We start from the raw sequence: 25,243 nt of genomic DNA on the forward strand, positions 1-25,243 counted from the left end.
GGCAGTGAGGGAGGTGTCCCCTGGGCAGGCAGTGAGGGAGATGCCCCTGGGCACACAGTGAGGAAGAAGCCCTAGGGTGAAGGGTGGCAGTGACTGAGGGGCCACTACTATTCTGGGCTGAACTTGGGCCCCTGAGGCTGCTGCTTAGAGAAGCTGGCTGTGGGGGCATGGCTGGAGGGGCCCCAGGTGCTATTGCCCAGGCCTCACCCTCTCCTTGCTTCCTGGCTCCAGGAGGAACAGGCCTGGGGACCGAGACAAGGCCCTTTCTGTGCTGTTGCCCCTGGTGCATAGCGGGGCCGTGGCCCCCGACCTCTACTGCATGTGCGGCCGAATCTACAAGGACCTGTTTAACAGCTCTGGCTTCACTGATACTGGTTACCGAGACCAGGCTTGTCATTGGTAAGAGGAGCCAGCAGCCACCCCTCCTCCTGCCAGCCCCAGGGGCCACCGGGAGGACTGGGGTGAATACCAGAGCTGGTGAACCTGGCCCTTTCCATGTCCAACTTGTGTGGCCAATTCCCTTCTCCCCCATCACCCCCTTTAGGCCAAGCCTAGGCCTCTCTCTGTAAGCTCCCCACCCTCACTTTCACCTGCCCTGGATTTACCACCAGGTACCGAAAGGCCTTTGAGACGGAGCCCAGCCTTCACTCAGGCATCAATGCAGCCGTCCTTCTCATAGCTGCTGGACATCAGTTTGAGAACTCAGATGAGCTCCGACAGATAGGTGACTCCTCCCACTCCCTCAACCCCAGGAGAGACCCCTGACCCAGAGAGAAAGCCAGCCCTTTTCCTGTAACACAAGCCGGGGCCACCATGCTTCTGCCCTCAAGGAAGGTGGGGAGAGGGGTGGCATTGGATGAGCTGCCAGCCCCACTGGCCTGGGACTGAGAGGGGTAGAGGCAGTGGGACAGATGGCTCTGTGCTATTGTCCCTTCTACCATGCCCCATTCATGGGCATCCCTGTGTCCTCCCCTGTGCTCAGGACTGAAGTTGGGGTGCCTGCTGGGCCGCAAGGGAAGTGTAGAGAAGATGCAGTATTACTGGGATGTGGGCTTCTACCTGGGGGCCCAGATCCTTGCCAATGACCCCATCCAGGTGACTCTGGCTGCTGAGCAGCTCTACAAGCTGAATGCTCCCCTCTGGTAGGTGCCCGGGGCCCCCTGGGGGAGCTGAGGAGCCGAGTGCCTCAGAGGCCTGACGCCCACACTCTCTCTGTGCCCACAGGTACCTGGCCTCAGTGATGGAGACCTTCCTTCTCTACCAGCACTTCCACCCAGCCCCCCAGCTCTCAGGATCCATGGGCCTTCGGGCACTCTTCTGGCTCCAATTCCTCCTACAGTCGTGCCAGCCTTTCGCTGCCTCAGATGAATGCCCAGTATGGAAGATGCAGATGTAGGGAGGGAGCCGGGGACTGGTACCTGGACACAGGGTGAGCTCTTTCTTCGTGCCCTCCAGGTGCTGATCCTGGAGCAGAATAAGGTACTGCAGCCTGCCAGACTTCAGGTGCAAGAGGGGAGTCCCAGTATGGCCGTGACCTTGAGCCTGCTGGAGTCTGAGACAGAGGTGGGGCTGCCCCCATACCCAAGCCCCCTGGGCTGAGTCCCTATCCCTGTCCTCCAGGGCCTGAATTCCCTTCTCCCCCATCACCCCCTGTACCCCATCACCCTAAGCACAAGCTGCACCCCACCCCCATCCTCCATGGCACAGACCTCCATTCAATCCAATCTAATCTAACCTACTATTGACATCTCTTACACTTTGTCCCCTGACCTGATCCACACCCCCCCACTTCCCTACCTTCCATGGCCTAGAACCCCATTCTCCCAGGCCCTGTACCCTAGAATCTTTCCCTACCCCAGGACCCCCCTGTTCCCTAGGCTAGTCCCCCATCCACCCCTTCCCCCCAGGCTGCCGGCTCTGGCTGGACCTTCCCCGTGGCCTCCATCAGGGGAGTCAGGTGAGACACTAGCTCCTTGCTGCCCCCTCCCCTCATTCCTGGCAAAGGGCTTCCAGCTGGTGGGAGGGCCAGGCTGCCCTGAGGGGTTCTGGTGAACCCAAGCCCACCTTAGCCCCTTCCTTGGCTCTTCCTGCCCAGCATCTCAAAGAGAGACGAACGCTGTTGCTTTCTGTACGTGTTCCACACAGTCCAGGACTTCCAACTAGGCTTCCCCAGCCACCAGCACTGCCAGTGGTAAGCTGAGGGCTAGAGGCTGGGACTAGGTAGAGGGGTCACCTGCTGGTAATGAGTCAGGGACTCCTACTCAGGCACTGGCTCACTGAGTCTAAACGAATCTTGGAGGGTGGGAGCAAGGGTAATTTAGGAGGTCTGGCCGTGAGGGGAGGAGGGGTGCCACAGCCTCTATACAGGGTGTCCCAGAAGTCTTAACGTGGTTTTAAGCTGTTACCCTGTGTAGGGGTAATAAGGGCACTGTTAGGGAGGAACCTGGGAATAGGGCCACAGGTGGGAGGGGACCAAGAGCCAGGGAAAGACCAGGTCCCAAGGTACTACCCAAGTCTATCATGGAAAAAAGCTGCCTTTTGACCCAGTCAAGGACAAGACAGGGTCTGACGTCTCTGACCAGGCCAGGGTGGGAGCAGGCACAGACAGAGGTCCAGAATAGCCGATCGGGTCCACACAGGTTCTGCAGGCGGATCCAGGACTTTGTGACCCAGACAGTGCCATCTGGAGATGAGGGCACAGCCACCAAGGAGGTGCTGGAAGTAAGATGGTGTGCAGGTGTGGGTGGGTGCCTAGGGAAGGGATTGAGGAGGCTGGCTGACCCTGTCTCCACCTTCCCTCAGTTTGACTATGAGTACACAGAGACAGGAGAGCGGCTAGTCCTGGGCAAAGGTACCTATGGGGTGGTGTATGCCGGTCGGGACCGCAGCACCCAGGTACGGATCGCCATCAAGGAGATCCCTGAGAGGGACAGCAGGTACCTGGCGAGCTGGGTGGGACCCCCGGTCTAACCTCTGAATACAGGGCTGGGGGATCTGGCATGGGAGGAGGGCAGTGAATGGCAGACCCCACTGTGTTCTTGAGGCACAAAGCACTGCCTGAGGCCAGCGCTTGGGGGTGATGCCATGCTCTGACTCCATCTCCAGGTTTTCCCAGCCCCTTCATGAAGAAATCGCCCTGCACAAACGTTTACGCCATAAGAATATTGTCCAGTACCTGGGGTCCATCAGCCAGGATGGCTTCCTCAAGATTTTCATGGAGGAGGTGCCTGGAGGTACATAGGCAAGAGCATATGGTTTTTTGTGCCAGTGGGTAACTGTGGGCCCAGGGCCCCGGGACCCAAGCTATGAGATTAGAACTGTGGGCTCAGGATTGAAGGAGTTAACTGTGGGCCCAGGGCCCCAGAACTCAGGATGGGGGGGTGGGATATCTGGGAAGTTGGGGTTGTAGACTCAGGACTGAAGGAGTTAAATGTGGGTCCAGGGCCCCAGAATGGGGGGTGGGGTATATGGGAAATTGTGGTTATGGGCTCAGGACTGAAGGATTTAACTGTGGGCCTAGAGCTCCAGAACTCAGGATGAGGGGTGAGGTATCTGGGAAATCAGAGTGTGGGCTCAGGACTAAGGGAGGTCTAATGGTACCTATGGGTCCAGAGCTCAGAAATGGCCACAGGAAGGGCTAACAGTGGACACTGGGCTACTGGACTCAGCCTGAACAAGGGCTGGGCATGTTGAGTGGGGTTCAGTGTGGCAGCATCCCTGTCCCTGTACACAGGCAGCCTGTCATCCTTGTTGCGGGCCGTGTGGGGACCACTTCAGGACAATGAGAGCACCATCAGCTTCTACACCAGGCAGATCCTACAGGGTCTGAGCTATCTCCATGACAACCACATCATACACCGCGACATCAAGGTGATAGCAGAGGGCTGCTCGTGAGAATACGTGTGCATGTACACACACACACACATGCACACACACGCACACACACATGCACACTCAGGTAATTCCCACTGGTTGGGATATTGAATAACGGGACCCAGAGAGGAGTCACTAGTGACTGGCTAGGGAGGCAGACTGTTGCAGGGATTTGTTTTTGACCCCGTTCACCATCTTAACCGATGACTCGAGGGAAGGCATAGATAATACGCTTGTCAGATTCACCGGGGACGTGGAGCCGGCTCCTTGAGGTCAGGAACTTGCTGATTTTTGTCTGGGTCTGATCAGTTGGCACCATGCAGGGCCTGGCACACAGTAGGTGCTTAACAAATGCTTCTGAATTGACACAGATTAAATTGGAAATGGGCAGACGCAGGCAGCAGCTGACCTGATCTTAACAGGTTAGCAGTGAAGCTTTATGTTGATGGGAAGCCCTTTGGTGCAGTCTTAACTTCTGAATTAAAAACCAGGATTGGGGGACATCCGGTGAAGCAGTGGGCTATGGGGGAAATGCCCTGGGGGCATTAGGGGACTGCAGGCTTGTACATGAGTCAGCGGTGTGGCATGGTGGCCGAGAAGCCGCTCTGAGCTTGGCTTCCTTTATCGAGATGGCCAGAGTTGAGGAGAGGACTCCACATCTGGAAGCCATATTCTAGGAAGGACATTGATGGGCCAGGGTGTCCAGAGGAGAGTGACCAGAGTGGGGAAGGGCCAAGGGATTGTGCCACACATGGGATAATTGGAGAGCAACTGAGGCTGCTTAGCCTGGCAAAGAGAAGGGTTAGCAGGGACGTGATGGCCATCTTCAAGTGTTGGAAGGATTGGTGGGTGAGAGATGGGAAGGCAGCATGGTGTCTTGGGAAGAGTCAGAAGGGCCTGTCCAAATCCCAGTTCCACACAGCTTGGTGCCTGTGTGATCTGGGGCCAGTTACGTCACTTTTCTGAACCTCAGTTTCCCCATCTGGTTTCCAAGGTCACTGTCAGCTCCGGGTTTGATGTCCTTCAGTCAGGTTCTTCTGCTCGATCCCAGAGGGTGGAAGTTGCCAAAGCAGGGTGGGGGTGGCGTGAGGTGCCTTTAGAGTGGTCTGAGCTGCCTCAGGTGGTAGTGAGCTCCTCAGGACTGGAGGTCTTCAGGCTGATGCTAAGTGACCACATCCCTAGGTTCTCAGCCAGTTGACAGTCCAGCCCCCAATCAGAGATTAGACTGAGGTTGCAATTGAATCATAGAATGATAAGGGGGAAGGGACCCCAGACAGGCCTCTCATTTCACAGAATAGGAAACTGAGTCCTTACAGCATGAATTTTTGATTAGGTGGGAAGGAAAGAGACATGGAGGGAGACAAAGGTAGATTCATTTGTGCTGTGGGGATGGGATGGAAATGGCATAACAACATTGGGCTGGGGGCAGCAGATTTGTCCCCAGGGCAGGAGGCGTGAGATTTGGAGGTGTGGATGGATTTAGGCTGGGGCCTCCCTAGAACAGTCCCCCCCATCCCAAGGTAGGACATAGGCTTCTGGCCCTAGTGGATTCTATCCTAGTATATGATGGAACAACCATATTCTCTGTCCAGGGGGACAATGTACTAATCAATACATACAGTGGTCTGCTCAAGATCTCTGACTTTGGCACTTCCAAGAGGCTGGCGGGCATCACCCCCTGTACTGAGACCTTCACAGGTAGGACAGGGTCAGGGCTAGGGTCAGCAGGTTGGGGAGGAGAGATGAAGGCAGTGGGAACTTCCAGGAGCACCTTAGAGACCTGGGGACCTTGGAACGTTCCTGCTCATAAGTCATCTTGCCTAGGGTGGTAAGCAGTAGTTCATGTGGTGGGTGGCAGTGCCCAGTGTAAGTGTCTAGGTCCTGGGCTCTAGGATGTTTTGGTGGGGAGGGGAGGAAGCGATACCTGGTCTGTACCTGGTACCTGGTCTGGGTCCTGCCATGCCCTTTAAGTCAGACTGTCTGTCCCAATAGGAACCCTCCAGTACATGGCTCCAGAGATCATTGACCAAGGCCCCCGGGGTTATGGAAAGGCAGCCGACATCTGGTCCCTGGGCTGCACTGTCATTGAGATGGCCACTGGACGTCCACCCTTCCATGAGCTGGGCAGCCCCCAGGCTGCCATGTTCCAGGTATTCCTAGCCCTTTAGCCCAGCAGTCTGGCGAGCCAGGGCCTACCTCAAGGGGCCATCGGTGTTGATGGCAGTATCCCAGTGACCTTCCCTGTTTCACCCCCTTTCCCACAGGTGGGTATGTACAAGATCCACCCCCCAGTGCCCAGTGCCATGTCGGAAGAGGCCCGAGCTTTCATCCTACGCACCTTTGAGCCCGAGCCTAAGCACCGTGCCAGTGCTGCTGCCCTGCTGGGTGACCCTTTCCTGCAACCTCGGCGTAAAGCCCGAAACCCCATGTCACCCCATCGCTCCCCTCACCCTACAGGTGTGCCCTGGGCCAATGAAAGGCTGTGGGGAGGGATTGAGGGGGGAGGGTGCTGGGAAGCACTCAATCTGACAGCTCCTGGTCCCCAGGTGTCCTGCCAATCAGTCTAGCTTCCTCAGCTGGCCAGTCACAGACGGTGCCATGTCCAGGTGCCAGTCCCCAAACCAGCTCCATGCCCCCCAAGCGCTGCCTCAGTGAAGGAGGAGCCCCTAGTAGCCAGCTCCGGTAAGGACTGTAGACTGGGAGGGCAGAATGGGCATCTTCAGGGCTGCCTCCTCCCTAAGACCTGGGAATACAAGAGACCCTAGATTGGGCCCCTTATGGTGCCATCCCCAGGAATCATTCCTGTAACTGGCACCAAGTGCCCCCTGGTGCCCAGAAGAGGCTCTGCACCTTCATTCTGGTGCCAGTCCCCAAGGCTCTAGTAGCCTCAGTCCTATCTCCATTCTGGACCAGTCACTAAGGTGTCTGGAGCCCATTGTACCTGTGCCATGCTCAGGGTGCCAGAGGAGTCTGTTGCAGAGCGGACCTTATCCCCAGAAGAGAACCCACAGCGGTCCCTGATGCATAAGGAGAATGAACAGAGGGCCATGCTGGAGAGAGTACTCAGCCAGGAGCTGTCCACCATCGTGGAGAGCCTGCAGTGGGCTCTGGAGCAGGTGGGCACACACAGCCCAGGGTGAGGGAGACAACTCATGACGGGGATCTGGAAAAGCTGGGTTTGTGTGTGACATGGAAGAAGTCACTGTTTCTGGACTTGTTTCTCCATCTCCAGAATGAGTTGAATGAGGTCCCTAAGGTCCTTTTTGTGTTTTGGGGGTGCCACCCTCTCCCTTCACTTCCCATGTCCCAGCCGCCTCTCACCAACCCTTCCTCTTATATAGACTTGGCTCTGAAACATAGGACTGGGCCAGCCAAGTGAGACATTTCAGGGGCATCATCCACTGCCTCCAGTCTGGGGCCCTGATAAACAAAGCCCACTTTGCTTTCCTTCCCTTCCTTCCTAGGGCCCCCCTGGGCCACACCTGAGCCGGGAGCAGGTGGCCCAGCTGGTGAGAGGCCTCCGAAGTTACATTTGCTCTTCCAGCCGCCGACAGCTGGCACAGGAGCTTTGGGCCCTGCAGGAGCAGCTTCAGGCCCAGGGACACAGCTTGGCATTACTCCAGGGGCCTCTCTTTGCTTTCCAGGATGCTGTGAGTGGGAACAGGGCTGGGGAGGGTGGTGGACATATAGTACAGGGCTGGGAGGGGCTTTTAAGCTGAATCACCCCCTGCCACTCCTGCCCATCAGGAAGTGCTTTCCCAGATCCTAACAATCCCTCCTGGGTTAGCTTCTTCTTCTTTTTTTTTTTTTTTTTAAAGCAATTGGGGTTAAGTAACTTGCTCAAGGTTACACGGCCAGTTATTTCTGGGTGGGTGCTAAGTGTCTGAGCCCGGATTCTATCCCCAGGTCATCCTGACACTGGGGCCAGTGCTCTTACTCGCTGTGCTACCTGGCCACCCCCTGGGTTAGCTTCTGCTCATTTCTCTGGGGGGATGGGAACAAAGACCAATGTCCCCTAGATGATTGGCTTCTGCTTCCCAAGTCTCTCTGATCTTTCCCTGCTTCTGGATCACAGACCCTCACCCTTACCCACCTCTAACCATAGGCCATATCATAATGGACTCTATTCCTTTATCTGGGCTCCTAATTCCTTACTTTAGGCCCCATCCCTGATCTCAAGCGCCTCTCCTTGGCATCAGCTGTCTTTTATCTGAAATCACCACCTTCCCCAGGTGAAACGGGTCCTCCGAAGGCATGAAATCCGGCCCCACTGGATGTTTGCCCTGGACGGGCTGATGAGCCGGGCAGTAAGGGCAGCCCTGGCTGTGCTGGGGACAGGTGAGGCCTGAGTTGGAGCTGATGGGAACAGGGTGGTCACTGGAGGCAGGGGGAAAGGAGTGGATATTGAAGGAGGGAAAAGAGCCATCTTCTAGCCCAAGGGCCAGATATACCCAGGCAGAAACCTAAAGCCAGACTAGCAGTGCCCTCCCTGGGGCCCCTTGCTTATGCCAGATATGAGCTGTGCCCACTCCTGCCCATCTTTTTCACTTTCAGAGCTAAAGAAGCCAGCCATAGGGGAGCCTGAAGATGGGAGCGAGGAAGAGGAGCCAGAAGCTGAGCAGAGGGGTGTACCCCCTAGGAGGAGCCACTCCAAGGCCCCTGAGGAGGATTCCCTTCCCCTCCTGGCACAGCTGAGCCTCCTGAGGGCAGAGACAGGCAGGTGAGTACCCTGCGAGACACTGCCCACCCCTACTTTAATTCCACAAATGTGCATAGAATGCCCGATCCCCTTGTCTTTCAGACTCCTAGGACAGCTGGCAGAGAAGGAGAGGCAATGCCAAGCATTAGCCCTCAGGGCACTTGAGTATGTACAGGAGAGCTCAACTCTAACCTTGGGCTCTGGGCCTGCAGGTAACTGAGGGCACCAGTGGGATGTTCCTGGGTGGGAAGTCGGGATGTGTACCACAGATGGGCTGTGACCATCCCTCCCTGGGCAGATGGTCAGCTAGGCAACAAGAATAACTCAACTTTGGATGACACTTTAAGGCCAGGCTGAGCTCCAAGATGCCTTCCAGTCCCACCATTGTGTCTCTGAGCCCAGGAGCAAGGAGGGCAGGTGGTGGGGAGAGAGATTCCAGGCTCCTGGGGCTTATGGGGCCACTTCCCTCTCATAGATATCACACCAACCTCCCCAGGGGACCCGGAGCTGGCCCAGTGGCTGCAGCAGCTCGGTGTAGATTCAGGCACCATCCAGACAGTGAGTACTGAGGTCCCAGGCTCAGGAGGGGAGAAATGCCCCCCAGGCCTCTGATAGCCCTTTTCTGGAGTAGCATTCTGGGGGAAACTGAGGCAGAGGGGTTACCTTCTAAAGAGCCCTGTCTGGGTCCCTCTTCTTATCCCTCTTTCCTTCTCCAGGGCTCTGTTACAGCCTCATAGAGCTAGAAGGGACCAAGTCCATTCCACTCACAGGATATAACATGTTAGGAGGGACCTTTATCTAGTCCAGAGAATCACACAGGTTCATAGGGGCAGTAACTAGACCAAGCCATAGCTGGTAAGTAGCAGGTTTTCAAACCCAAGACCAGGGGTGAAGAATCCCAGGGCAGCTCATGCTATCCTCCAGCTGAAACTCTATGGATTCTTCTTTTTTTTGAGAAGGAAACCAGTCCAGAAAGAGGAATAGACTGGCCCAAGATCAGCCAGAGATAGGAATCAGGGACAGACCAAGGACTCCAGGCCAGTGGATCTCTTGTCATTCTGGCCTCAGTCTCTCTAAGGCCACTAGGTGGCATAGGGGATAGAATGCTGGCTTTGGACCCAGGAAAACCCGAGTTCAAATCGTCCCTCTGACATTTTCTTACCCATGTGACCTCTCTGGGCCTCGGGGTCAGGCCTGTTGTGAGGATGCACCAAGCTAGGACATGGGGAGTGTTTTGCAGACCTTAAAGTGGCTACAGAAATGCTAGCTCCTCTTCTCCTCTCTTGGACCCAGCTCCTGAGTCATGGTTTCACCTTGCACATGCTCATCACCTGTGCCAGTCGAGATGACCTTGTCTACACTCGGATCAGGTATCTTCCCCGATTTACTCAGGCATGAATTTGACAGGGAGCCCCCTCCCCTCTCTGACTCCAGCCCCTGAGCCTCCTGACACTGGGCAGCCAGGACAAGGAAGGCGATTGGGCTGGGTTTACTGAACCTCCCCATCTCTCCAAAGGGGCGGAATGGTGTGCCGAATCTGGAGGGCCATCCTGGCACAGAGGGCAGTGCCAGTGCCCTAGACGCCCACCTCTCAAGAGGCCCAGGATGTTATGGGCACAAGGGCAGACCCATGGACATCATGGCAGCAGGCAGCCACTTGTGCAGGGGCCCAGGTGGCAGCACTTCCCACGGTGGGCAGAGGTAACCTTCCTCCACAAAGTGTTGGGGGTGTTGCAGAACGAGGGGTAGCTGAAGAGGCACAGGATGGACTGCCCTGGAAGTTGACCTGCTCAGGGGAGGGCTTGGCCAAGGGCAGTGGCCAGGCTGGAGCCATTAAAGACAATCCTTTTGTATGTTTATGTCTGTCACTGCTATGGAGCCTGAGAGATCATGGAGATCCCCAGAGACTTCTCCCTTTGGGTCTCAGTCAACATCTCCCCATCCACCTAGCTTCCAGCCAGTCTGTTATTTCTTTTTTGATTCTACCTCCCATATCTAATCCAAAATGTATTTATTATGCCCTCACTAAGGGCAAAACACTGGGGATACAGACAAACAAACAAGAGGTCCAGTCCTCAAGGACCTTCTATTCTACTCAAAGAAACAAGAGACAATGGTAGAAAGATAGAGGGACAGGTGCACAGAAGTAGACAGGGAGGGAGGCCCTGAGCTAGAAACAGGTCCAGACAGAGCCCTAGAGGACAGGGGCAAAGGATGCCCCCATGCCCAGCCCTCTCAGAAGTGACCAGCAGTCCCAAGTGGCTCTTCTGTTCCCCACTGCCACAGCCCAAGGGTTCCCTAGGTCTGGGGGTGGGCTGTGCAGCAACTTTGGGACCTTTTCCCTTTGGAGAGAATCTGACCCTCCTAGACCCCTTGGGTCCCCAAGCAGACCCCAGGGCCTTTTAAGCTGTGGTAGTGACTTTATTGTCCCTGTCCAATTCCCCTCCTTCCCCAGTGCCTGGCAGGGACTGGCACTGCTAAGTCCTGGGTGTGAGATTGGTCCTGAGGGGCAGGAGCCCATCCACCCATTCGCAGGGCCGGGCCAACAGCATCTGCCACAGGTGCTTCTCCTCAGGGGTGGAGTCCATCCATGGCACCTGAAGGCCATAGCTGCTTCCTGGTGGGCAGAAGGTACTGTCTCATGGGCAGGTACTGCCCTCTCCAGCAATCAAGATGCTCCATCAAACCAATATGCATTAAGCCCCTTAGCAATATTGGGATCAGCTGACATCACCCCACACTCTCTGCTCCCCGAACACCCGAACCAAACCCATCATCAGCCTTCCAGACACACGAGCACCCACCTCCCCTCTGTCCTCGGTGCCCTGATCACCCTGGGCCACCACATCCAAGTCTCTCCTTTCCCTCTCACCACACAGTAACCCCTCACTGCATCTCTCCCAGTCCCCACTCATCGACTCCCGGACTTCACTGTGTGGCCCAGCCCCTGCATCTAGTGTCCCCTTTGGTGCCCCCAGCTGAAGTTTCCCTGCCCTGCTCACCAGTGCCCAGGCTGAGGCGGGTGCCCCCCAGCAGGCGACTGCCCAGGGTGCCGTGGTCCCAAAGGGACAGCTCTGCACAGGCCTGGTGCAAGTCAGCAGACTCGAAGCCATCATAGACCATAGTATGGTTGAAGACTGGGCTCAAGCTGCGGCGGACCACCCTTGTCCGTTGGCGGCTGCTTCGACTGTCATCGGGCAGCACCGAGCTAGGAGAACAGGTTGGGGAAGCGGCCTGGCTAGGGGCAGCAGGAGATGGACCTACACCAGGTGGGATGGGGTTGGGGTGGTGGTGGGAGGGAGGTGAATGGGAGGGGGTGCTCTCACCACTGTATGTAGCAGTCCAGGGGGCCTGAGCGAAAGGGGATGAGGTTCTGTGCATCCTTCACCCAAAAGTGCAGCTCTCCACTGGGAGGGCGCCCGGCGCCTGAAGTCCCAGGAGAGGAGGAGACAGAGCTCTGGTTATGGTCCCCGGCGCTTCCTCCCCACCCCGGGTCCTGAGGAAGGGTCCCATCAGGCTGCACCGCCGTGCTTCCAAGGGACGGACCCCAGGGCGACACTGCAGGACTCCCTCACCTTCTGCTCCAGCTGGGATGAATTTGAGGGCCAAAGACAGCTGCCCCCTACTTGGGAGCGCGTCCGGGGAAGGCGGGGCCTGTGGGGAAGGGAGGAGCCAGCAAGGGCGGCACTGAGAGAAGGAAGCTTCAGCGGGTGGGGGGCTCCAGAGGAGCAAACGTCAGGTGGTGGGACCTGAGAGGAGAGACCACCAGAGTGCGGGTCCGGAAAGGACAAAGCTTGGCGGATTGGAGGCAGAGAGGAGGGAACTCGAGGGGCCTGGGGCCACAAAGGTGGGCTCTTGGTGGGGTAAAGTCTGAAAGGAGAACCCTTGGGGAGGTGGAGTTCAAGAGGTTTCTTGGGAGGGGGCTTGGCCGAAGGAGGCCTGGATGAATGGGGTTCGAGAGAAGAGCTCTCGGGAGGGTCGTGCCAAAAGAACTTTTGGGAGGGTGGAGCTCAACAGAGGGCGCTCGGGGGGCTGAGGTTCTAGAGGGAAGTGTTTGGAGGGGGGACGATATCTGAGAGTATGCTGCTGGGGAGCGGGGTCCGAGGGGAGAGATCACTAAAGTCTGGTACTTAAAAAAGACAAAACTTGTGGTGACGGGAGGCTGAAGAGTCTGGGGGCCAGACCTGGGAGAAGGCAGCCTCTGGGAGGGGGACCTGAGAGGCTGAAGTGTCAGGGAGAGGGGCTGGAGAGAAGAGACTGTCAGGGTGGGTCTTAGCAGAAGGAGACCCCGGGGGACCGAGCCCGAGAGGAGGCAGCATCAGGGAATGGGAGCGGAAAGGAGCCTGCATTAGGGTTTGGGACAGATGATGGTGCATCACGGGGTGGGAGTGTAGAAGGGGGTACATCTGGAGAGGGTGTTTGATTGGAGGAAGAAAGTTGGCCTGAGAAGAGGAGGGGCCGGGGGCGAGGTCTAAGAGAAACATTGGTCAGGGGGCGGGACTTGAGAGAAGAGAGCAATCAGGCGATTGGATTGTCAGAAATGAAGACTCAGAGGCAACATCAGGGGGCGGGGCCCGAGAAGGGTTAGCATGTGGGGGCGGGGCTGAGGTGGGAGCAGAGGGGATCTGGCTTTAGGGGAGGAAGCGACAGGGAAATCAGGGGACGGGACGGGAGGAGGGGAAGAGGAGACCAAGGTGGGTGGGGCTGGAGAGGAAATAACGGGAGGCAGGCCCAGGGAAAGGAGGGCCTGGACCCCGGGCTGGGCTGAGGCTATTAAGAAGGTCCTGGGGGGTTAGTGCCAGGGTCTGGGGTCTCCTTACCCGGGGCTGCAGGGGCAACCAGGCCGACTGGGAAGCCCAGTCCCACGAGCCCAAGGGCACCTCGACCTCGCCCAGGAAGAGGTTTCTGCCGAGGCTCTCATGGTGCCACACGGAAAGGTGGAGCACGCGGCCGCCAAGCTCTGACTGCTCCACCGAGTACTGGGGCAGAGGAAAGTGGAGTTAAAGATGATGGGTGGCCCGCATCCCACACTTTGGGGAGGCGGGGTTCCTTCCAGCCACGCCCCGCCTCTTCCATCCTGATCTTCCTTCAAGCTCCGCCCCTTCCTCCCCCCAGCCCTCCAAATCCTACCCCCTAAGTCAGACCCAAACCCTCTTAGACCTGCCCCTCGACCACTCCCACTCCTAATTAGTTATCCTGCCCCGCCTCCGAGCTCGGGCCAACTCCTGGCCCCGCCCCCTCGGACCCTCTTCTCCACATCTCTTCCCCCGCCTCAAAATTCCCTCTTCCGCCTGGCTCAGAGTTCCTTCAATCCTCGCCCCCTCGGCCAGACCCAACTCTCCTGGCTCCGCCCCTTCCCCCACCTCCGGGTTCGGCTTCTTGCACTCGCACTTCGGCCCCGCCCACTCCGGCCCCTCGGCCCCTCCTCACCCTCAGGGTCTCGTTAAACACCGGGTTCAGGTTGCGCTTCTTCACCGCGGTCTTGCGCTTGCTTTGCGGGGACTTGTCCGGGAGGAGATAACTTTTCACGTAGCTGGGGAGGAGGGCACGGGGTAGGGTTAGGGCCCAGGAGAGCCTGGCCTAGGTCCGGACTGAGGCTCCCCCAGCCTCCCCCACCACCCACTCACGGGTCCGAGCGGCGCTTCCGGGCCGGGGCCAGCCCCTGGCACTGAATCACCTGCACCCTCAGCTCCCCGGGGACCGGCTGGTAGAGCAGCGAGAACTGGATGGAGCCACGCACAGGCACCGCGCCCGCCTCGCCCTCGCTGTACAGGCTCAGCTGGCTGCCGCTCAGCTGCGGGCACGACGGGGTGGTCAGGGGCTTCGCGAGGGCACGAGCGGAGGGAGGGGGCACAACTTACACAGAGAGAGGCATGGGGACGGGACTAGGGGACTCACGTAGGGTACGGATATAGGGAGGCAGCCCAGAGAAAAGATGACCTATCAAATAGGGCCAGGTAGGGAGCAAGCCGGGGTCTGGGCAGCCCCCACGTCCCTCCCCAAGGTACAGGACCCCCGCCCCTTACCGTGGAGGAGCTGAGGCTGGACACTGAGGAGCTACTACTCAGCGTGCGGCTGAAGGGGGGAGCGGATCCCCGCTCTGGGGAACCTAAGGGCTCCTCCTCCCCATTCTCCAGGCTTTGGAGACCCAGCTCACCCTGAGGAGGGAGGGGGGTAGGCAATAGTTAGGGGGCAAGGGAGTCATCCCCGGACTAGCTAGGCTGCTGACGGCCCCCCTCCTATTCCCTCCTGGAGAAGCCCCCATTCCCGCCCTTTCCTCCCCAAGCTCCCTGGCCCCTTACGTGAGGGGACCCAATTCGGGCGTCCCGGGAGCACGGACTTCCTTCCCTGGTGGCCCTGAGAGCCCCATACTCTCAGGCAAAGGAAGATGGGGAGTGAGGGAAAGAGGTGCTCCGGACCGTGGCTTCCGCACCACATCTTGGGAGCAACCTGCTGGGAAAGCTCCTAGAGTCGGTCCTACCTACCTGGACCAGGGGAGGGTTGGGCTCCTCCTTCTCCTTCCCCTTCCCCTTCCCCTCCGGCTCAGGTTCTGGCCCCAGCTCCGGCTCCGGCTCCGGCTCCGGTTCCCGGACCTCTCTGGCTCTAGCCTCCTCCACTTCCTCCTCTCTCTTCTTTTCCTGTTTCTCCTCTTTGACCACTACGTCCTCCTCCCAGCCCCTTACACTGGAGCTGGGGTCAGTACCTGGAGCTACAAGACACAGTGCAGAATGTAGAACATTCCCCGCCCCCGCCCCCCACATATACACAAAACACCCCAGCTTATCCCTCCAAACCAGGGCAAGTGACTGTCCCAACCTGGATACCTCCAGAGCTGGGAGAGAGCCTCTGCCCTCAAAGAACAAACCAAAACCTTGTGCAAGCTCGGGCAGGGGTGGGCCATCCGTTTTGAGTCTCCCCGGAAAGGTTTTTTCGTATTTTTTTTTTTTGTATCCCTAGCACTTAGCACACAGTAGGCCCTTAATAAATGCTTGTTGAACTGATCAACATCACACACATGCAGCAGATTGTCCCAGGGAAATTATATAGTGCTTGCACAACTATGATAATCTCAAATTGGGAAAGGATTTCATAAACTCACACCTGGGAGGGAGTGTCAGGAGATATTTTTTAGAACTGGAAGGAGCCTTAGAACATAAAATGTCCAAACTGGGAGCCAGGAGGGCTCTCAGAACATAGAATGTCTGAAATGGGAGAATCCTCAAAATGTGAATTTCAGAACTGAAAGGTCCCTTAGAACACAAACTGTCAGAGCAGGAAGGGACTTCAGAGCGTGGAATGTCAGAGATGGAAGGGCTTTAGACCACAGGGGTATTAGAAACTTACATGATAATGGCAGAGATGTAACTGACAATTTAAGGTTTGCAAAGCACTTTACATGATCTCTGAGTTTTACAACAACCCTCTCAGGTATTAACAAAAGTATGCCTGATTTAAAGATAGGAAACGAACTCAGAGGGTTTGTGGACAAGCCCGTGGTCACTAGGGGGAGCCAAAGTCAAGAAGACCTGAGTTCAAATGGGACCACAGCTCCAACCTGTGTGTGACCCTGTGCAAATCGATTAATCTCCCACTGCCTTGGTTTCCTCAACTGTACAATGAGGATAATAACACCTACCTCCCAGGGTTGTCATGAGGGTAACATAAGATAATATTTGTAAAGCACCTGGCACATAAGCAGTTAATAAATGTTTCCTTTCTTCTATCGTCATACCACTAATATTTGACAGAAGCATGATTTTGGCCCATTATCTTTCCAACTCCAACTCCAGTGCCATACCATGCTGCCTCTTAGTTCCAAGCCCTTATCACTTAATATTGTGTAGTACAGCTATCGTGTTGGTGTCTGATCTCCTTGATAGATTGCAAATTCCTTGAGGGTAGAGGACAAAACCACATCTGAAGTTTGTATCTCTCCCCAACAGGGTGTTATGCACTGATATGGAACCCAATAAATGTTAACTGATTAACTGTCAGAGACTCCAATATACAGAAAGTTAGAACACAGGTTGTCCCACCTCGAAGTTACCTCAAAATAACAACAACAAAAACAAGTTAGAGCTGGGAAAAGTCTTAATCCATCTGGTCTAGGGGTGCTTAACTGGAGATCCACAAACCCCAAAAGGTCCAGAGATTTGAGGAGGGTCTGTTATTTTAAAAAATATTTCAATAACTATTTGAATAATAATTTAATGTCTAAATTATTGGTTTCTTTTGCAATCCTTCTTATTTGACTTTATACATTTAAAAATCTTATTCTGAAAAGGGATCCAGTGATTTTATCCCCACCTCTCATTATACTGAGGAAGAGAACAGCAGCTCTGGCTTGACCAGACACACGCTTTAGCTCAGACTTGGTAGCCACCTCTTTTCATTGCTTTGGGTACATTACTTCCCTTGTTGCTATTGGTTCAGTAATAGAGTACTGGGCCTGGAGTCCTGAAGGTCTGAGTTAAAATCCAGCCTCAGGCCCTGGGCAAGTCACCTAAGTTCTTTTTGCCTCACTCACCTGTAAAATGACACCTACCTTCCAGAGTTGTTGTGAGGATCAATTGAGATAATACTTTGGGGAAAATAGTGTTTAGCACAGTGTCTGGCAACATGGTAGCTGATATATAAATAGTCTTCCCTTACCTCTTTGGCTCTCAGTTTCCACATATTTAAAATAAGGAAAGAGAGTTTCTATTTACATGTCTTTTCAGTTTTGACAGTCTTTAAGTTCTCTCTCAGCTCTGACATCCTGTGTTCTAAGGCCCTCTCAGCTCTGACATCCTGGGTTCTAAGGACCCTCCCAGCTCTGACATCCTGTGTTCTAAGGCCCTCTCAGCTCTGACATCCTGTGTTCTAAGGGCCCTCCCAGCTCTGACATCCTGTGTTCCAAGGCCCTCTCAGCCCTGACATCCTGAGTTCTAAGGGCCCTCCCTGCTCTGACATCGTGTGTTCTAAGATCCCTTCCAACCCTGACAATCAATGAGTTTATGAAAGGTGATTTACCCAAGGTCACACAGTGTTTGTGGCAGAACTAGAATTAGAATCCAGTCTCCTGGCTCCCAGTTCAGATCTCTTCCCTTGAACCAAGCCTGAATTTTTCACTTGCTTTTCCTGGTACAATTCCCACATGTTTCCCCCACTATTTTCTTTCTCTGGTCCTCTCCTGCACACAAGACAGCTCACCTGCCTGGTCCTGGGAGCCTGGCTCTTCCTCAATTGGGGCTGGGGCTGGAGCCTGGAAGGACAGAGAAGAGGAAGGCTGGAAGGGTGGTGAGGGTGAGGAGGAGAGGGTGAAGAATGGGAGGTCAGAGGTCAAACTTTGGTGATCAGGTCCCTAAGCCTGAGGGTGGGGCTGAGAACCCTGAGCTGTGGGACCAGTTTAGCCTGTCCTGGAGCTGCCTCTTCCCACTCTCACTGAACAGCTCGCTTGACTCCCCTTTAGGCCCAGGGCTGACCTAAGACTTGTGGGAGGAGGTGGTTAGGAGTCTGACTCAGGGCCTTCTAGGCTCAGCCCTCCTGGGCTCCAGTCCCACAAAAGTCCAACCCTAGTCCAGGACAGTTCACCTTCTGCCTGACTCAGCTGATAAACTGTACCCCATTCACCACAGCTGCATCCCCAGGGGCTCTCCCACCTTCCCACTCACCTCAGCTTCACTGCCCCTCTCTGGAGTGGGCACCTCCAAGGAGAGCCTGAGACTGCAGGGAAAAGGATATCAGGGCAAGGACTCTGGTCTTCTGGGGCTCTCAGCCCCATTGGTGCCCCAGCTGGGATCCCCTAGGCTCCCCTCCCCTCTTACCTGGAGCCCACCTCCTCCTCCTCAGGCTCTCCTTCACTCCCCAGCTCTGGTTCACCTGTGCCAAAGTAAGGGCCTCAGTGTTCCCTACCCCCAGTGTCCATGCACTCACTGGATGGTCTAGGTATAATGTTCTAGTCCTCCCAGCAGACACATTCTGCCCCTTATGTCTAGGTCAAGGAAGGAATGGGTGGAAGTCCACAGGGACAATGTAGATGGATGACACAATGCCCAGGAGGCTGACTTCACACTAAGCCACAAGGAGGACCAGGGAGGGGTGGGAGACGTGCTAGAATCATCAGGGATACATGGCAGGGGCACCAAGGCCCACAAGCTGGGGACCCAAATGCCTACTTCTTGACTGGCACTGTTCAGAGATAGTGGGGTGGGGCTCCAAATGGAAACTCCTAGGGGCCATTGGTCCCTGGAGCAGTGGCTCCTCACCCCTGGACCTCTTCTTCCTTCGGATGGAGGCTCGAACAAGGTCAGAACCCAGCCGGGCATGCTGGTGCCGCTGGGAGCGGGCATCTCTGAACCAGTCGCCTGTCAGTGTCTTTAGTTGCCCAGGGTCCACCAGTGATGCTCGAAGCTTGCTGAGGAGATGACAACATGGGCATTGACTGCTGCTGTCCCTGCTAGATTCTTTAATGCCTCAGGTTTGGCAATTCTCCCTAACTAGCTGTACCCCCCACCCCCCGCCTCCTCTCCCCTTTCCCCAGGCTTCTTTCCTCAGTTACAGAATCTTAGAGCTGGAGGGGACCTCAGAAACTGTCTACAACCTCTCTCCAACAAGGGATCATGATGTCTCTGCTTGAAGACCTCCCTGACAAGACATCCCGCACCACCTTGGACAGCTCCCACTGTAGTTTAGATGGGCTTCTGCAGCTTGTACCATTGCCCCAGGTTTTCCCCTCTGGACTTCAGTGGAACAAGCATAACCCCTCTTCTTCGTGACACATGAGAAGCTGGTTGGAGCAGTGAATAAAAAGCTGGCTGTAGAAACAGAAAAACCTGAGTTCAAGTCCTGACTGATGCATCCTGGTTTGGGGGCTTGGGAAAATCAAAACTCAAAATGGAAAAACAAGCTGCTTGCATTGGTGCCATGCGTCACCTCCCTTGTCTACTCACTTGTCAAACTGATCTTCCTAAAGCTCAGATCTAGCCAGGTCACCTCCATATACAATTCAACAACAGCGGATCCCTATGGCCTCCAGTATGATAGCAAGAATAACAAGTACTAACCTGTATTTAACACCTACTATGCTCCAGACACTCTTGTTATCTCATTTGGTCCTCACAACACCCCTGGATGGTAGGTGCTTTGATTATCCCCATTTTTTGGCCTTCGAATTCCTTCTAACCTAATCCCCTCTGACCTTTCCGGTCTCCCTCCACCGTCCTCCCTGGCATGTACTCTCTCATCCAGGCACTGGCCTCCTGGCTGGTCCTCACATAAGACATTCCAACTGCCAACTCTTGACATTTTCTCTGGTTGTTCCTCATGCCTGGAAGTCTCTCCCTCCACATCTTTGTCTCCCTGGCTTCCTTCAAGTTCCAGTAAAAAAAAAAACCCTACCTTCTACAAGGAGAAACCTGGTTCTCCTTAAAGTTAGTGCTTTCCATCTGTTGAGTTATCTCCAGTATGCCCTGCATAGATCTAATTTTTGCACAGCGATTTGCATGTTGTGTCCCCCATTTAAACTGGGAATTCACCCTTTATAGCCTTTCTTTATATTCCCTGGGGCTTAGCACAATGCCTGGTACAGAGTAGGCATTTAAGAAATGCTTGTTGACTGGTTTACTAGCAGTGGATGTTTCCTCATCTGAGAGTCCCCTATAACAAGGAAATCCTAAATTCAGAACCCATCTCTAATCTACATGACAGCCCCACCCCACCGCCACCCCAGTTACGTCTTCTCCAGGTCCTTCTGTCCCCTAAATCGTAATCACCCTCTTCTGGGCAAGTTCTAGCTTGTTAAGGTTCTTCCTCAAACATAGCACCCAGAACTAGACCAAATACTCCACATGTCATCAGACCAGGGTCAAATAAACCTTTCTGAATACAGCATAGGATTAGCTATTGTTCTCCACTATGCCACAGTTAGTGGTCCACTAAAACCCCTGGCTCTCTTTCTTTCCATAGGAACTAATCTCTAGGTAGATCTCCCCCATCCTGTGCTTATGGAGTTGATGGTTGGAACCTAAGCCGGACTTCATAATTATCCATATTAAATTTCACTTGATTATGTTGGGGCCATTGTTGCAGCCTGTTGGGTCCTTTTGGTATCCTGACTCTGCCATCTAACATGTTACCCATCCCTCCCAGCTTCATGTCATTCACCAGTTGGACAACTATTCCATTGATGACTTCATCCAAATCATTTATAAGAATGTTGAGCAGCCCTGAACAGCCAAGGACAGCTCCCTGGGGTACTCCTTTATGGATTGTTCTCCCAGTTGGCATCTATACACTCATGACTACTATCTGGGTCATTCACTGAATCACAAATCCCCATAAGGGAATGATCATTAAGCCCAAATCTCTCCATCTTTTCTCAAGGATAACATAACAGATGTTCTCAAATCCTTTGCTGAAATCTATGATCTCTGACATGCTTTGCTACTGTATGTTCTAAGCTTCTAGGTTCTAAGGTTTCTTCCATCTCTAACATTTCAATATTCAAAGTCCCTTCCATCTCTGACATTCCATGTTCTAAGGTCCCTTCCAGCTCTGATATTCCATGTTCTAAGGTCCCTTCTAGCTCTGACATTCCATGTTCTAAGGCCCTTCCCAGCTTTGACATTCTGTGTTCTAAGGTTTTTTCCTAGGCCCACATTCTATGTTCTAAGTGCCCTTACTGGTCTGACATCTTGTGCTTGAAAGCCCTTGCAGCTCTTCTGTTCTCAGAAGTTTTGATTCTCTTCCATTCACCTCTGATCCCTGCCCTCCCTGTTCCCTGCTTTCACCCTCACCTGACCCTTCCCTCCTCCAGTTGGCGCAGACGGGCATCCCTGCTCAGAACACTGGTGATGGCATCCTGCTCTTCCTCGGTAAGGAAGCTGAGGTCCAGCAGTGTATCTCCCTCCACTTCGTACGCCATGGGATGGCAGGGCTGAGCAGCCCCCAGAACCAGCAGTGGTAGAGGGATCCTTCTGACGTCCTAGACACGCTCAGTGACATCAGTTGGTAACAATGTTCAGGCTGCCTGTGGGCAGCTTTTCCCTAAGGAGATTGCCTGGAGATCAGGCCACTGGGTCCAGCAACAAGCATTGCCTATTCCCCCGGAAAAGATTCTTATAGCCGCCCACTCAGACTGAGCCTCTCCCTGAGTCATTTGCCCTCTCTGTCCCCCAGGCCTGACATGGCCCTAACTAAGTCTCTGGCTCCGCTGGAGTGGGACTGAGAAGGACAACAGAGGGGGTCAGTACAGGGGATGCCAGCAGTGGTAGGGTCAGTATAGACTCAGCAAACCTAAGGCTAGAAGATCAGAGAGAACAGACAAGTACACATCACACATGTGTCTAGAAACACAGGCAAGCATATGTATGAATGTGGACAGGAGGGCAAAGGCCCCATCAGACAAAGGCATGGGCATGTGGAGGTGTCCCCATGGGCACATGTCTTTACACACTAGGCACTCACACATGCTGCAAGCATGAATGCAGCAGACCCACATACACACATTAGTAGCCATAAGTAACATACCCATGTGCACAGACCCACAGATAGATTCATTTCCCCACATCCGCTCTGTCCCCACCCTGGAAGGCTCTGGCTGTGGGGCTTCCCTGCCCCCAACCTCTACCCTGATCTGGCTTCTGCCTTCCTGTATGAGGCAACCTCCCCCAACTTCCTCCCCAACCTTCTTCCACAGCCACCTACTCCCTACATTCACCCCCAGCCCTGGCCTAGGACTCACTTCAGTAAGGTCCCCTGGTAGTGCTGCTCAAGGCTCCCTACCTGCTCCTCTTGCCCCATCCTGGGCCTCTGGCTTCAGGGATGTCTCTGGAGCCTATCTGTGCCTGGCAGGGCCCCAGAGGCTTTCAGTGCCAGGCAGAACACTGTCCTGTGACCTCATTCAGGGTGTGTGTGTGTGGGGGGGTGCTTCCCAGGGAGTAAAGCCTGAGGAAACAGCATGCTAGGTCTTTCCCAGCTTCCTTGGGCATAGAGCACCAAAGTATTATTCCCATCCAAAAGGAAAACATTTTTTCAGTGACAGGGAGAGGAATGAGCCCCAGGTAGGAAGACAGATGTGTACCTTTGCCAGAGGTGGTCTCAGTATCTACAAGACCCCCCCAAGGCTTCCTGACCTTCCCTTCTCTGCACTGGGGGTTCCACGGTGTGCTAGAGATAGCAAATAGGTCTTATCTTGTGTCCTCACCCACCTACACCCCTCCCATCCTGAGTAAGCACCCGACATACAGGCCCTAGACTCCCTCCCCCTTGCTCTCTCTTCTGGAGAGGGAACCTCACCCCCAGCTCCCTGCTGAGAGTAGGGACCTAGCTCAGATCCACCAAAATCCTTGCTTTAATTTCCCCCGGAGCATGGCTGGGGTGGCGGGGAAGACACAGATGGTGAGGTTGGGGGAGCAGTAACTTAAGGAGAAGATGAAGGGAGAATTTCTTTAACAAGAGAACAGTTCCTTTTGAAAATAGGGTGGAGTAAGGGATGGGAGATAATCAAATGTTCCAAGGGATTTCGGGTGGGAACACCTAGGAGATCTAGACAGGCAGATCCCCCAAGCTAGGGGCCTTTTACTGTCCCCTAGGTCAGATGGACAAACAGATGGGCACATCGGAGTTGGAGCCAGGGATGGGGGACTCAGAGAGAGCCTGCTGCAAGGTCGGATGCCATGGAACCAGGCAGTGTAGGGAGCTTGGGAAGGGCCTCGGCCTGGCTAGCTCTGGCCTGTGTGCATAACGGATTGTGTTGTTTCTTCGATGACTGGGCTGTTCATGTCTACTGTTTCCCCTTTGGGTGTTTGTGTCATTGGGTCTTCTGTGTCTCTCCAAGATCTCCATGCACTCCCGGATGTGGGATGCTATGTACCTGTATGTGAGGTGGCCTAGGTTTCAGGGGTGTATGTGGGACATGGACCCCTGTGGAAGGTCGGCTGCGTATATCTGTATTTTCTGGAACTGAGCTGTATGTACACCTTTGTCTGTGGCATGCCTCTGGGTTATGTGGGCTGCCATACTGCCAGCCAGGGGAATATTAGTGGCCCCTGTGTGTATGTGTATGTGTTGGGGGGGGTCTGTGACCCCAAGCCTGCCTGGTGCCATGGCCACAGGAAAAGGGAGGTGAGTTTCTCATTCCTAGCTCCCTCTCCCTCTCTGGACCCTCTTCAGAGACAGTGAGATAACAAATCAACCCAGGTGTCCCCACCCCTTTGCAGAATCTCTAGGGCAGAAGTTCTAGACATAGCTGTCTGGTTGTCAGTCTCTGTCCCCCCACTAAGATGGATTTCTCTGCTGGTTTCTGGGGGGAGGGACAGAAAGGGTACCCCAAAGTTTGTAGAGGGCCTAGGGTGGCCAGAGAAGATAGTGCCCACCTGTCCCGTGCTCAGAGAGGAGCACAGTTCCTCTGTTGGAGGGCCCTACTGTCCTGGGGGGGCATTACCTGTCAGATTCCAGGATGGGGACCTCTTGTGTCGGTCAGGGCAGACAGGGCAGCCAGATCAGAGGGGGAGAAGAAGCGACTGAGTTCTAAAGCTGACTCAACCTGGGAGGAGGAAACACCTACAGAGTCTGCTGCAAAACCTGGCCTGGAGCCCGTCCCTGCCCAGCCTGGACTCACTGCTCCCCAGACGCCTCTGCTGTCTGGCCAAGCAGGGCATTGAGCTCTGGCTCCCCCAACCCAGACGCACGGCTCCCAGCTCCAGTCCTCAGACTTACTGTGTGGCTTTCAGGAATTCACTTCATCTTTCTAGACCTCAGCGACTTCAGCTGTGAAATGGGCAGACCTAGCTTTGCCCTGACTTCTCCACCAGAAGGAAAGTCAGAAGTCTGGTTGAGTGTTTGCATTCCCTTCCCTAAGATGTGCCTCCCCAGAGACTGGAGAAGAGGACAGAACACAGAGCAAGGCAGCTCCCTTTCCCCCTTCCCCTCCAGATTCCCCTATCTCCCTGAAAATGATTCATCCAAAAAGGTGGCTGGAACTCCTCTGGAGAGGCTCTGTTGACCTCAAAAGCTTCCCCCGAGACACCCAGAGATGGCATCTCACAAGAAGTGGCTGTGTGTCAAGGTAAGAGGGAGGATTCACTCGGTAGGGGAAACCCTTAAAGAAAGAAGATGGAGTCAGGAAGATTCATCTTCCTGATTTAGAATATGGCCTCAGACACTTACTAGCTCTGTCATCCTAGGCAAGTCACTTCACCCTGCTTGCCTCAGTTTCCCCATCTGTAAAATGGGCTGGAGAAGAAAATGTAACTTTGCCAAGAAAAGTTCAAATGGGGCCATGGAGAGTCAGACATGACTGAAACAACTGAACCAAGTGTGAGGGAGACCACAAAAGGAACAAAAATTTGGAGCAGTGAGACTTGGGGGTATAGTCATTGAGAAAATTATTATTTTCCTCAAGGTCTCAGTCTCCTCTTTTGAAAAACAAGGAGTCTGGGGTGTGTCAGAGTGACCTTTAATTAAGACACTGTTCAACTTAAAATCAATGACCCTACTGTGCCCACCTGTGCAGTTCCCACCATGACCACAAGAGGCTGCCCCAAAGCTGCCTGGTTTCTCTGGGACCAGCCTTGACTGGCACTGCCCCCACCCCCAAAGCCTCTTATCGCAGTGGGCACAGGTAGCTAGCCCTCACTTCACCACCTGACACGACTTGTTTCCTTCTGGAAGGGCCCTGATTGACGCCAT

The 25,243-nt window shown here is 54.7% G+C and overlaps 2 protein-coding genes and 1 long non-coding RNA gene across 11 annotated transcripts in view; 2 read left to right on the top strand and 1 right to left on the bottom strand.

Annotated features, from left to right (window-relative positions):
- Nucleotides 1–10,425, top strand: part of MAP3K6 (mitogen-activated protein kinase kinase kinase 6) — a 16,433-nt gene extending 6,008 nt beyond the window's left edge. For 2 of the 4 annotated variants that reach the window (XM_069078411.1, XM_069078414.1), the window contains exons 7-29: nt 232–399; nt 612–724; nt 983–1,142; nt 1,225–1,375; nt 1,456–1,563; nt 1,878–1,957; nt 2,096–2,191; nt 2,640–2,721; nt 2,803–2,936; nt 3,106–3,233; nt 3,734–3,870; nt 5,466–5,571; nt 5,866–6,023; nt 6,138–6,330; nt 6,420–6,555; nt 6,830–6,989; nt 7,338–7,523; nt 8,106–8,211; nt 8,428–8,593; nt 8,675–8,784; nt 9,048–9,130; nt 9,866–9,942; nt 10,089–10,425. In XM_069078411.1, the coding sequence (XP_068934512.1) occupies nt 232–399; nt 612–724; nt 983–1,142; nt 1,225–1,375; nt 1,456–1,563; nt 1,878–1,957; nt 2,096–2,191; nt 2,640–2,721; nt 2,803–2,936; nt 3,106–3,233; nt 3,734–3,870; nt 5,466–5,571; nt 5,866–6,023; nt 6,138–6,330; nt 6,420–6,555; nt 6,830–6,989; nt 7,338–7,523; nt 8,106–8,211; nt 8,428–8,593; nt 8,675–8,784; nt 9,048–9,130; nt 9,866–9,942; nt 10,089–10,152 (2,902 nt within the window). In that variant the 3' untranslated portion in view covers nt 10,153–10,425. The remainder of the gene's footprint in view (nt 1–231; nt 400–611; nt 725–982; nt 1,143–1,224; nt 1,376–1,455; nt 1,564–1,877; nt 1,958–2,095; nt 2,192–2,639; nt 2,722–2,802; nt 2,937–3,105; nt 3,234–3,733; nt 3,871–5,465; nt 5,572–5,865; nt 6,024–6,137; nt 6,331–6,419; nt 6,556–6,829; nt 6,990–7,337; nt 7,524–8,105; nt 8,212–8,427; nt 8,594–8,674; nt 8,785–9,047; nt 9,131–9,865; nt 9,943–10,088) is intronic. The other 2 variants (XM_069078412.1, XM_069078415.1) reach the window with 2 other exon arrangements.
- LOC138153995 (uncharacterized) overlaps nt 1–25,243 on the top strand; it is a 113,449-nt gene that overhangs the window by 68,837 nt on the left and 19,369 nt on the right. The gene's annotated exons all lie outside the window — the stretch shown is intronic.
- Nucleotides 10,973–24,416, bottom strand: SYTL1 (synaptotagmin like 1). Of its 6 annotated transcripts, XM_069078417.1 has the most exons (16): nt 24,272–24,412; nt 23,997–24,098; nt 21,349–21,598; nt 18,820–18,968; nt 18,379–18,433; nt 18,226–18,277; nt 17,765–17,840; nt 15,058–15,281; nt 14,599–14,730; nt 14,200–14,366; nt 14,003–14,105; nt 13,393–13,551; nt 12,148–12,226; nt 11,899–11,998; nt 11,575–11,780; nt 10,973–11,189 (listed from the first exon to the last, which is right to left on the bottom strand). In XM_069078417.1, exons 3-16 carry the CDS (start codon nt 21,474–21,476, stop codon nt 11,050–11,052), a joined length of 1,770 nt encoding a protein of 589 aa, XP_068934518.1. In that variant the 5' UTR covers nt 21,477–21,598; nt 23,997–24,098; nt 24,272–24,412; the 3' UTR covers nt 10,973–11,049. The 6 variants fall into 6 exon arrangements, with proteins under 6 accessions (XP_068934518.1, XP_068934517.1, XP_068934519.1 ...); XM_069078416.1 differs by lacking the exon at nt 24,272–24,412 and having other exon boundaries at nt 23,997–24,129; XM_069078418.1 differs by lacking the exon at nt 24,272–24,412 and having other exon boundaries at nt 17,765–17,816; nt 23,997–24,128.

This window comes from Petaurus breviceps, unplaced genomic scaffold (assembly GCF_028583685.1).
Source record: "Petaurus breviceps papuanus isolate PSGF00001 unplaced genomic scaffold, PetGlider_PUasm1.0 91041, whole genome shotgun sequence".
Classification (NCBI taxonomy): Eukaryota; Metazoa; Chordata; class Mammalia; order Diprotodontia; family Petauridae; genus Petaurus; species Petaurus breviceps.

Excerpts from the sequence above, each read along its gene's own strand:
- SYTL1 (XM_069078417.1), bottom strand. The coding sequence starts at position 21,476 with ATGGCGTACGAAGTGGAGGGAGATACACTGCTGGACCTCAGCTTCCTT. Across the intron at positions 14,106-14,199 it reads CGGAAGCGCCGCTCGGACCC|CTACGTGAAAAGTTATCTCC; the intron begins GTGAGTGGGTGG and ends CCTCCTCCCCAG. Across the intron at positions 13,552-14,002 it reads TGTTTAACGAGACCCTGAGG|TACTCGGTGGAGCAGTCAGA; the intron begins GTGAGGAGGGGC and ends CCTCTGCCCCAG.